This window comes from Rhipicephalus microplus, chromosome 7, assembly GCF_043290135.1.
Source record: "Rhipicephalus microplus isolate Deutch F79 chromosome 7, USDA_Rmic, whole genome shotgun sequence".
Lineage (NCBI taxonomy): Eukaryota > Metazoa > Arthropoda > Arachnida > Ixodida > Ixodidae > Rhipicephalus > Rhipicephalus microplus.
In genome coordinates, this window is record NC_134706.1 from 50,265,855 (window position 1) to 50,278,028 (window position 12,174).

Here is a 12,174-nt window from a genome sequence, read left to right on the forward strand (position 1 = left end):
TACGGGTTTGATTGTCTGCATACGTAGATCAATGCAAACATTTAGGCATTTCACATGCTTGAATATTATTTAGGCTGCTTGATTGCGGTAGTTCCAGTAAGTTCATCATCAACAGCAGTCTTCGCCAAATGAAGTTTCTATGGAACAGTACCGTAGTCAAGTTTTTTCAGCAGCAGCCCCTTCAGGTTGCATGCTATCCGTAAATCGCCATTCCGCGTCTACATCAGAAGTAGTGCAAGTGCTTTCAAACCAACTAAAACCTTTGCGAACAACGAAAAGGTTTCCAAAGCGTGGTTAACTTGAACAGACAAAATAAAAGACAACAATACCAAACTTTCACTGCCAGCTATTCAAATCTTATGAAAGCACAAAAAAGTTAACAAAAAATAAATAAAAGAATAATAGTTAGAACAAAACAGAGGGCCACGAGTCAAGATTCTATGCACACTACTTCGCACCAGCATTGGCACTCACTTCTTTGACATGCAAGGATTTTTATTTTTTCTTGATTGCATAAACCACGCAGCTTGCTGCTCCTTCTGAATGTCAACCACCAAGATTACGTCATTCCTGCTATTCACCACGAAACCACTAAATATAAGTCAGCTCTCTCAACATCATGTGGAGCACGTGCTATGAATGAAAAGTGAAGCTGGCATAGGTTGGCCAGAAGGAAGCAATGTATCTATTTCATCAGCCTGGTGGTGTTTTGATGATGTTGGTTGACGGGAAAAGCGTTTGCAGTGCGCAAAAATGCGCCTGTGGGTAGCGTCAACAAAAATAGTCGAGTGAATGATATCTACAACGCTTTTTCTGATAGAGAAGCCCATGCGAGAAAAGCTGAATCGTAGCGTAAGATGTAAGCACAGTATATACAGAGCTTCGAATTAGAGGTGCTGACGTTTGACGTAAACGGATTATATTGAACTTTCAAATTAAAACGAACCAGCATATAACTACAGAGGTCATAATTACGTCAACACGACTTCACATGAACATCATTTTTGCCAAAGTCGTCTTGACGCTGATGGCCCGTTTTCATGCTTGGTGAGACATGAAAAACCTAAATAATAAAAAAACAAAAGATGTGTGTGAATCCAGTACCACACACTTTTATGTTTAATAGATTACAGAAGTTGTTCGCCGGCTAGTCCAGTAGTTCTGTGTAATATAGGAAATGACGCGTTACACAAACGCAATTGTCAATAGATACTCTGAACAGAAAGAGTCACAACGCTAAGATTTACCACATGCCAGCGTTTTTGAAGTTACCAGCCCACCATTAACCGCTGACACTCTCCTTGCCCCTTCCGAGCAATTTGTACTCTTTAGCAACTCCATCTCACAGTTTAAAACTGCAGTAAAACTGACGGTTTGGCGATTTGCTGGGTGTTTGTGGTAAAATTTGCCATGTGACGTGTACAGTGGCATTCGTTAACCTTCTTTCTTTAGTGCCTATGATCTGTAAAGACTACACATTTCAGCATAAATATTAAGACTATAAGCATAATTATCTAGCATCTGGCATAATTATGGCATATAAGCATAATTATCTAGCACCTAGATTATGCATTAGGGAAACATAATAAAGTGCTAGAATACATGGCACCAAGTAAAGTCAAAGAAGAAGTGCTTTTCTGCCTAAACTTCTCTTGTGACGTGCGTTTCGGCACTCTGTTATTTATATTCTAGCGTCACGCAAGACATTAAAAATCTTTTGACCACTCATCCAAGTCTATTTCGACATCACGCGACCTGGGACTTAACACACACCTTAACAACATTGACGGCGAAAAGATAATGGAGCAGAAGAAGCACTTCTTGACACTTGACGTGTGATTAGCTTACGCGAAGACAATGCTCTGTTTCTCAGAACTTTTATTCATCTCAAAATAAAAAGCACAAAATGAGCTTAATGTTACGGGCTGTTCTTATTCAGGACTATCAGTTTTATCTATTGTTTCTCAACGATTTTTACTACGAAAGCTTCTTTTATGCTGGGTCCTACCAAGGCTTCAATGCCGTATTTTTGTCATGAAAGTGAGTTTGAAGAAATACGCATATAGAAGAAGAAGAATGGGTTGGAGCGCATATGGCAACGACTCTACTATAATGTCAGGAAATATGCTATTGTCAATAAAGTACAAACTGTGCAATCACTGCATCTCGCCAGTTTGTACATATCCAGCAGAAACATAGAGAAACACAACGCAACATCGTTTATGAAAGGATTGGCGTAGTTAAACGTTCAATAGAGCACAAATACTATTAGGAATTCGGATGATGGCCGATAGGGTCGTGGAGCAAACAGACATTTCATATAATCAACTTAGATTAACGTAAAATAAATGAACCTAGGTGGGCCGCGTAACGCGTAAAACACCTAACCAGTGGACAGCAAGAGCCACTAAAACACACGAAATGTTGTAAAACACAGTCAAAATTGCCAGACAGTTTGATGAAGTGAAGAAATAGTAAATGTGCAGCTAAAGAATGTAATCCGTTCACACATGATAAGGTAACTGGTACTTAATGGGAGAGGCCTTCTTTCACCAGTTAACTAGAGCAGGGTGAAAATCGAGCAACATTTGGAGGCAAGGGCGAAAAATGACCATTTGTGGCGTTAAAAACATTAGGATGACCTGATGACTTCGCTCTACGGCATACCCAAGGCACCATAAACCGTGAAAGTTTTTGACGTCATCATAATTTGGCATGAAGGCCCAATCGGGAGCTAACTCAACGGCCCATAATGACGCTATTTTTTGACATGTTCGCTTGATCGATGGTGGGCCCATCCTGGAGGCTCTCTAAGAACTCGTTAAGCTTCCGATGTCTCTGATCCTGAAGGATTTGCAAAACCATGTTGGTGGAAGAAGGCTTACCGGAGAAAGAGGGTCAATTCAGTCACGTTCATTCTACTGCGAAAAACAATAAGAAGATCACGTGAGCCTTCGGGTCGTGTTATGATGAAGCGTAAAAGTCCGTGTGACTTTTCTCTTTCTTCAGCTTTTTATTACACTTGAGCCTATAGTTATAGGCTACACGCTATAGTTCAATGCGCAAAAATATTGCTTTTTTTGCTGATTTCACTGTGGGATGGATTGTTGCATGCCAAACCATATACAGAAAAAAACAATTGGTGTTCGGGATATTCTTTAGTAACAGAAAAAAACAATTGAGTGTCCATACATCTCAATTCTAGGGACATTGTGAACTTTGCCAGCAGCGGGAAGATTAGTCAGGTCAACAAAGAGACAAGACACTGCTTACTACAAGTGAGCAAACTAAAAGAAATAACACGCATTTGTCAGAAATCTGAAATGAATTGTTTAAGAAGTACTTTTGATTTGAACTATGACGAAGCTCAAACTTTATACAGAACAGGCAGTATCAACCTGAGTTCTGAATAAAACAGCGCAAGTGCGTCTGTAGAATATATAGCCACGGCCTTTAGCAGTTTTGTACGTTCTTTTCCCAATAGTTACGTACGAAAGGGGGCAATGAATGTGTGGTGGTGTTTGTTTCTTCTGATTGCAGTAGGTAAGTTTGTAACGTCGATATAACTTGGTTTTGTTTCCATGCATGCCCTGTGCGTGCGTTGTTTAAAAGAATGGCAATTGTGCCTTTGTGAACATGTTATATCAAAACTTTCTTAGGACAGCGCTGTAATACATATACAGTTACATTTCGAAACAGAATTTTTAAACTTTTCGCGACCATTGACGTTTGTAGTTATGAGATTTTCAAACAAATTGACAATTGACGGGTATACTCTGTCAGTAAAACTGCGATTGAACGTAGAAAAAATTACTGTATTCGCTGATCTTTCTTTTGTGCGAGATGGTTTCTCCTCCATGGTGTATCAAGAGATTTCATGCCTACCCCTCCTTTTGTCTATATAGCTTTTGCTTGCCCTGCCGCCTCTGATACTGCGCATGCAGCATCTCCTACAGCGAAGGCTGTTGCGATATCACAACAAAGGTGCCGTAGTTAACAACTACCACTGCCAGTGTCCATGACCAGTATAGCTCGAAATTAAAAAAAGGAAGTAAAATGACCTTTCCTTGAGTCATGGTACTTATGTTTGCAAGCTTAAGCTCTAAAGACTGATTTGAACATTTATTCCGCCTATGTTTCTCGAAAACCTAATAAACTTAAGTTCTGTTTCTCAAAAACGTAATAAACTTAAGTTCAGTCTGGAAGGAAATATTTTTGCGACACCTTAACACTGGCAGTTTTTCTTATTTTTCTGATGCTATTCACTTGTATACAAAGTGTGAATGTAGGCCTGAAACAAGCAGTATATTTTTTAGGCTCTAGAAATAGAGCACTGAATAATACGGCTGGCACAATACCTCTTCTTGCACGAAATAATTGCGTGCAATATTAGTAAAATGTTTTATTTGGTTTGAGATGAGGTGTCTTTCTATCCCTAGTAACAGAATAATATCTTAGGTACAGTTGCGTTGTGCAAGTTCATGTCTTTTGCGTAATAGAGCAAATTCCTTCTAATTAATTATTTAGTCACTGTTTTGGACCAGTGAGTATTCTATTTATGTAGCGAAGCAGTTCCAGCTCAGAAAAAATTGCTATAGTCACCCAAAACTACAATCATGACCAAACACCACGTGCTCTTTCTGTCCGCTTCTGACGTTTTTTGCTTCACTTTTATAACACGTGCGCCGAATTGGTAGCGTAAGGCAAGTAGGTCAGGAGAACAGAGAAAGAGATCAGAGGAAAGTGAAAGAGAAAGAGACGTGAAAAACCAATCCTCCGGTAGGATTTGAACCCGCGTATCCATGGTTTGAAAGCCAGCGTCCTAAGCACTATGCTATCTAGGCACCTCACAGAACAAAGTAAAGTCTTTGCGCGTTAAAATGAAACAAATATCACACGGAGAAAAAACGATATGCGACAGAACAAGCGTTTGCGTTTTCCCGTGTCATTCTTCATTCGTCGATTTTGTTTTATTGTAGTGCGCCAAACGTTTACTCTTCTTGTCTTTAGGTTCCCAACCCCTTCCCCACGCAGAGTAGCAAGTCAGCAATATACACACGCCGGCTAAATTCTCTGCTTTTCAATGAAGAGCTCTCTCTCCCTCTTCCCGCAGAACATAACCTTCTTCAGTGTCGTATAGGAAGGGAGCAGGAAAGGGAAGTCAGGGTGGAAGGAAAGACATGAGTGGGAGGGGGCAGAAAAAGAGGGAAGAAAGAATTAAGGATAAAGATTAAGAGAGAGACATCAAAATAAATGCACAGAGAAAAAAGTATGTAGAAACATCAAAGAGGAAACGAGCAATAAACAGAAAGTGACACAAAAAATGGAAACAGAGAAAAGGGCAGAAACAGAAAAAAAATGGTGCAAAAATGAAGGATGAGCACAAAGTAAGATAAGTAAAAAGGACACAAAAACGGAGAGAGAGGGAAAAAGGAAGAAATGGCGAATGAGAAAAAAAACTGACAAAACGGTAAAAGAAGGCTGCTCAGTTTCCCACTTCTTGCAAGCTCGGCATCACTCGTGCAAAACCACCCCATCAGCTCCGCCATCTCTTTGAGATATGACTCAAGCTGTAATGTTTCTTGTGGAAACCTTTGAAACTTGTGAACCATTAAAAAAAGCTCCGATATTGCGAAAATATTGCTTTCGAATGCTCTATATATTTCCCTTCAGAACAAATGATGACAACATGTCAGTTTGCTTAAGATGTTATTTTTTTTCAAAAGTAACCAACTAGATAGGCCCACAGGAATATGTTTACACTGGAATGACACTGAGTGTTCTTCGCAAAGCCTAGCGTGATTATGTGTGCGTAAAAGAAGTGATATGAAATAGTATAGTATCTTGTGTAGCATATTCATGCTAGGCTTGATGAAAAACGTTTGTTTGTTCTTTGTATATTTATATCCAAATCTTCACTCGCGAGATGAGTCTCTTTTTCTTTAGGATTTGATTGAAAATATCAGTTACACGGTACACCGCATCTGCAGTGTTTTGTGACTTATGCTTTTATATGTAGAAGAAATATTGATTCGCATTTTAAAACATGTCTTATCATCCATTACAGCATCCTCGCAGGAAAATGCTTCAAATGGTTAGTCCTTATTTATTCAGCATTATTTCAAAGGAGATTTACGGTTACTAATGATTTGGTGTTCTCGTGGAACAAAAAATGAGAAAAAAGTGGTCCTATATGGATACCCAATTCTTCTTTTCTGTTCAAACCGAGATAATCACGTCAATGTGTTTTCAGACAATTCATGTTAGATTTGTTAAAAATCACTGCAGTTTAGAGTTTATTACTATATTTCATACGCACAACGGACATCTCAAAACATGTGTACCAAATACAGTGCGCACGCTGAAGGTATGTGTTGGCCCTCAGTGAATCCATTATTAGCTCCTATTGGTGCAGGCGACGCGATAATAAATTGATACTGGAGGAAACTCACGTCTAGAACGCTTAGCTTTTTTACTGACATTACAATCACGGAAAGTATTCAGTAGGTTTGTGCTAAATTATTCTTTTATCAGTTTGTCAGTCTTAAATCTGCATCAATGGAGTAGATCCAGAATACTGAATTATTATTATAAGAACTAGGAAAACTGCGCAAAAAATAGACAAGAACTCAGAAGACACATGCAATGCACTTGTGCATGTGCATTGGGTGTGCCTGTCTCTTTTTCGCACAGTTTTTGTTGTTATAGAATACCAAGCTTCTCTCAGCGTTCAGTCCTCATAGTATTTAATATCAGAAGTATAATCTTTGCCTCCATTTTTCGGCACTTCAGTTTTCTATCATGCTGGTTTTCATTTTTGATTTTGAATATTAATGTACCAATGAGACTTTCAGGATATAAATAAATGCTTTTACACCCAGAACAGCCTAGCTCGTGTCGACCAATAAGCTTGATTCATAGGTCAAAGTACACACAACTTTATTCTTTGTGAGGAACTTTCCGCTACGTTGTACAACCTAGGGGCTTCCTAGCCGAGCCTGGTGCCCTCTTTGCATGCTAGCTCAACAGCCGTAGTCTGATCGTGGGAATGGGGAGGCGAAGCGTTTCTCACTCCTTCATTATGAAGCTTGACTACATGCACTGTTCTCAGAATATGGCCAGACAGTCACTCGGGCAGATCCCCAGAACGTGATTTTATTGCGGTAGCAGTTATATGGACACTCCCGGCTGGATTTTGCCACCGGCGTCAGCGTTGCCTTCACTCAACGTATACGTGCACGTATCTATACAGATGAAGATGCAAGAAAGAAAAAAATCCTGAAAAAAGACTCCAGCGCGTGGAATCGAACATGGGTCTTCCGACTCGTGAGTACGAAGCGTTAACCACTGAGCCACAGAGGAGCACGTCGTTCAACGGTCAAATAGCAAGCTATTTGTATCTACTACTTACCGCAGCTGATGGGCGTCTCTGAAGGGGGAAATTATCGTGTTTTCAGCCTTACCAAAAACATGGCGCAATGAGCGCGTGTTGCCACATCGCGCGGCGCCACGCGCTCTTATCTCTCAGGCGTACTTTGTTCTGCTTAGAGCAGGAGGGGGGGGGCTCTATCGCGTGCCCTTATCCCGCGGTGGGGAGTATCGTACGTCTTGACCGACCTCGGGCTTTACCTGGAACGATTCTGTTGTAGTTACCAGGCTCACAAAGATCCCTGCAATCATTGCAGTCTCTGTTTGCGAAAAGGGCGCGGTTTTCCGATACAGTGAAGTAACAACTGAGACGCTTATTCGCGTGCATTTGTACCTGTGTGTACGTTTCGGTCGTCTTTTGTGCGTGAGAAACGCGGGGCACGTTTCGATCTGCTTTCCATTCTGCGCATGACCTTCCAATTTGTTGCTATCACGTTCATTGCTTTGCCTTTGCGCCAGAGCTGTGACGTTTTTAATGATATCCTCTACAAAATTTCAAATGAGTCATTTAAAAGTTGGCCTATAGTTGTTTAATTAAAGTACGCAACCTTAGGCTTAATAGTTGTCACTATTAGGGAGCGAAGTTAGTACCGAACCACCTGTTTATTTATAGCAATGACGATGTGTTGAACAAGCTTTGTGGTTAATGAGTAGTACACGTTATTTTGTAGCTTTGAACTAAGATGGTCGCTGAACATGGTGCAGTCATTTGTTGAAGCAGATTTTCGTGCGTGTGTTTCGCAGGTGTCTCGATGGATGCTAATCCACCTCGTGAGTTTCCTTTCTACATTCACTACAGGTTCTTATGGTGGAACAACCAAGATCTGGTTGAGGTTTTGTTTTATAAATACGAATAAAAAAATGAACGCAATACGTGTGCCTTTGAAAAACAGATATACTGCACTATAACACACTGTATTTACAAACTAGAATGTTCCGGCTAAATTAATTGTTACAACTAGAAAAGCATGTGTATGTATTTAAATCAGAGAGACAAGAAACAAAAAGCAGAAATGATTTTTGTGTAGTCACAGTGAATGAATCAGTTCATAACCTTTCTTGTGGTGTTTCAGTGTGTTACCTGCTGTATATAAGATGCAAGTAATGTGCAGCAAAGAAGAAGATAATCCTTAGAAGATGACACTATGAATAAATATGAGGACCGAAATTCTGGTATTCTAGTGATGCACTCACATTCTGCGAACTAGGGCAAAGTATTCATGGCGTCACTTTGGCCTTGGCAGAGCAGATCGGCCTAACTGTCATTGTTTATGGAGACATACAAAGATAAATCATAGAAAACTTCATTTTCCGCTCAAACACCACAATTTCAAGTGCGTTGACAAGGACTGCAATTTTTTACTTTTCTACAAGGCGAATTTCTCACACGATAAAGAATATTACTGTAGAGTCGTTCAACACACAATAAACTTTGATGTTTCACAGCGCACTTGAGGGCTATCACAAAGGTTACAGCACAAATTCATTTTCTATAGCCATAGTGATTTCATAACATAGATTGTGGTACTCTCCGCAGGGAGCTCCAAAAATTAAACTACGATGCTTTGTGAAGCATGCATAAGTAACGAAAAAGTTTGAGCTTTCGCGCTTCCGTCTTTTCGCTAGCCAATATCAATGTGCTTTTAGTGCTATATGTTTTCACGTGCTAAAGCTTGCCTAAAGTGTTTAAGGTATTGGCGACATTTTCACTGTTATGTCATTATCATTTAATTTCTTGACAATGTGACAATAGTGTACGTTAGACGTTGTCATCTTACCATTTCCTCTTGTGTCGAACGAGAGGAACGAGAGGAAATAATCACATCTTAGACGGGTTTTCACAGCCGCTTTAATATCTTCATAAGCTTTAATTAGGCATGGAAGGACATAACCAGACGAGCAAGATGACTGAGATAATATCACATGAACATCACGCCATGCAAGCCTGGACTTTTCTAACATAGTCTTTTTGCTCACGCGGCCGTTCCGTCAACTTGACATTCGCATCAAATCAGCGAAGAATTGGTACCATTGACAACATGAGCAAAGTGGGGTATTTCGCTAATTGGTTCTTCATGATTAAGAAACTGCGTTACAGTTATTGCGAAATACAGAGTTAGAGAGAAGACATAAAACAAAGGGGACAATACCGACTACCGACGGAATTTATTGAAAAAAAGATTACGCTATCAGCCCACGAGTAGCACTTGAAGACATTTCAGCAAGATTTCCGCTCCCACGTCCCCCGTTTGTCGTAAACTGATTTTTTCCTCTACTGGAAGTCTGACCAGAAAGTTTTTTTCAGTAAATTCAGTTGATAGTTAGCACTTTTATCATCAGCTTCTTTTCGTGTCGTCTCTGTAACCTTGTATTTCACACTAACTGCAGCGCAGTTTTTTTTAATCACACTATTGACAAATCATCACATGAATATTGTGTTGAGAATGTCACATACGTAGCGAAATGCAAGAAAGGTGCCTTGCAGCTCCCGTGTTCGTTTCATAAAATAGGCAGATACCTAAATTTTCATCACGTGGCGCTAGTGAATGAGCGACATCGTTAGTGAGTTAAGACTAGCCTATCACGAAATACACACCTAGTTCCTCATAACGCACATGACAAGGTGTCATCATGATGTCATGGTGTTCGTTTTATTTTCTTGCTAGAAGATCAGTGTAGCGGAAACAATGCAAACGCATGATGAATAAGAAAGGCATTGGATGCCATGAACGTTCGTAGCGCGCATTTCATCTGTCTAATAAAAACAAGAGCTCAAATGACATGATACAAACCTCGTGAAGCCATCTGGGTTGCTTCATTAGCATATTATATGCAATAATATACATGCATAGTCGACATGTGTACGAAGGCTTTAGCATGTTATGAGCTGTATGCCTGTACTTGTCTTTAGGCTAAACCATGCGATATGGGCATATACTTACTTACTGCTTCATGAGTCTTCCTGTTTTATTGTTTTTTTCCATAACAACCACTCACTGTATTTGGTTTTGTAATATTGCTAATGACTAAGGGTTTTGTAAAATTCAGTTATTACTTGTTGCAAAGTGGTGTTACATTTATTTGTCAATCGTGACATTTTATATCTCTAAAGTCACTATATATTGTGTTGTCTTTCTCTGCGTTAAAGATGCACCTGGATGCGGTGATATGAATGGACAAAGCGGTGGTGAGTTTTTCAGTGTGCTGCACACTCAACACAAGTGCAGTCGACCACACTTATAAAAATATTTTTATAAAAATATTCTGTGTCTAATAGCAACACACTTAAAAGTGCTTGAAAATAAAAAAGTAAATTATTAGAAATTCAAGACGCCGTGCCCCCCCCCCCCCTACGCTAGCAGCCACTGCGTGCTCATAGGGCCTGTATATAATGTTATTTGTATTAGAAGTCTTGCATGCCTCTCTCGACGCTCTTACAATGGCTGTGTGCACACTCAACACAAGTGCAGTCGACCACACTTATAAAAATATTCTTATAAAAATATTCTGTGTCTAATAGCAACACAATTAAAAGTGCTTGAAAATAAAAAAGTAAATTAATAGAAATTCAAGACGCCGTGCCCCCCCCCCCTACGCTAGCAGCCACTGCGTGCTCATAGGGCCTGTATATAATGTTATTTGTATTAGAAGTCTTGCATGCCTCTCTCGACGCTCTTACAATGGCTGTGTTCCAATTCTTAGACAGCACGTAGACAGTCTACGCAGACTGCTTAGAAGACCGCACCAAGCTCGTCCGAGAATTGGAACGCGTTTTGACAGCTTTTACGCGACGATGCGTCGTCTCGCGTGCAAAAAAAGAAAAACCTAAAAGAAACAAACGTAACAGTTGTAATTTCTGGCTAGTTTCGTGTTGAAATAAAAAACAAAAAATGCCGCCATATCCACGAAGTGAATGATGATGAGTGGGCGAAGCTCCGGAGGTAAACCTGGTAAACCATGAATCCTCCGTACATTTTGCCCACTCGATTTTATTGCAACGCTCCCCCTAGCGTACGTCGCCGCACTATATCGAACGATGACACGCGCCATATGTGGCATCATTCCTATTTTATAACACCTCGCATCTTTCATAATCAACTACACGTACCGCCGTCTAGTTTATAACATCTTGCATCTTTTGGATGGACGGACGGACGAACGGACGGACGGACGGATGGACGGACGGACGGAAGGATGGATGGATGTATGGATGGACGGACGGACGGACGGACGGATGGATGGACGGATGGACGGATGGACGGACGGACGGAAGGACGGACGGACGGACGGATGGACGGACGGACGGATGGATGGATGGACGGACGGACGGATGGACGGACGGACGGACGGACGGACGGATGGATGGATGGATGGATGGATGGATGGATGGATGGATGGACGGACGGACGGACGGATGGACGGATGGATGGATGGATATGGCTGTACCCTTTAGATCGGGCGGTGGCTAGCGTAATACTTAGAAATGAACGAGAGGTGGCTACATACAGGGGACGCACAACCCACGCCTTAAGGAGCTTGGCTCCTAATAAACTTTACTTACATTAAGCTTCTGAAAAAGCGTCTGCTTGTGTGCAGACAGCCATTCTGGCGAGATTTGATCTATCTGAGTGATTCGATGAGCCGCCATCTTGTTTAGACAGCAATGGAGCCTGCATCGTATTTGCCTACAATTCGGTCTTCTCGGAGCTGTCTACTTTGCCGGCTACGTGAGAATTGGAATTGAAC

The 12,174-nt window shown here is 40.8% G+C and overlaps 1 protein-coding gene across 4 annotated transcripts in view; it reads left to right on the top strand.

Annotated features, from left to right (window-relative positions):
* Positions 1-3,391: 3,391 nt before the first annotated feature.
* Positions 3,392-12,174, top strand: part of LOC142767450 (uncharacterized) — a 35,792-nt gene continuing 27,009 nt past the window's right edge. Inside the window, exons 1-4 of one of the 4 annotated variants that reach the window (XM_075869145.1) lie at positions 3,393-3,543; positions 6,068-6,094; positions 8,173-8,199; positions 10,577-10,615. In XM_075869145.1, coding sequence (XP_075725260.1) covers positions 3,504-3,543; positions 6,068-6,094; positions 8,173-8,199; positions 10,577-10,615 — 133 coding nt within the window. In that variant the 5' untranslated portion in view covers positions 3,393-3,503. Of the gene's footprint in view, positions 3,544-6,067; positions 6,095-8,172; positions 8,200-10,576; positions 10,616-12,174 lie in introns of all 4 variants that reach the window. The other 3 variants (XM_075869143.1, XM_075869146.1, XM_075869144.1) reach the window with 3 other exon arrangements.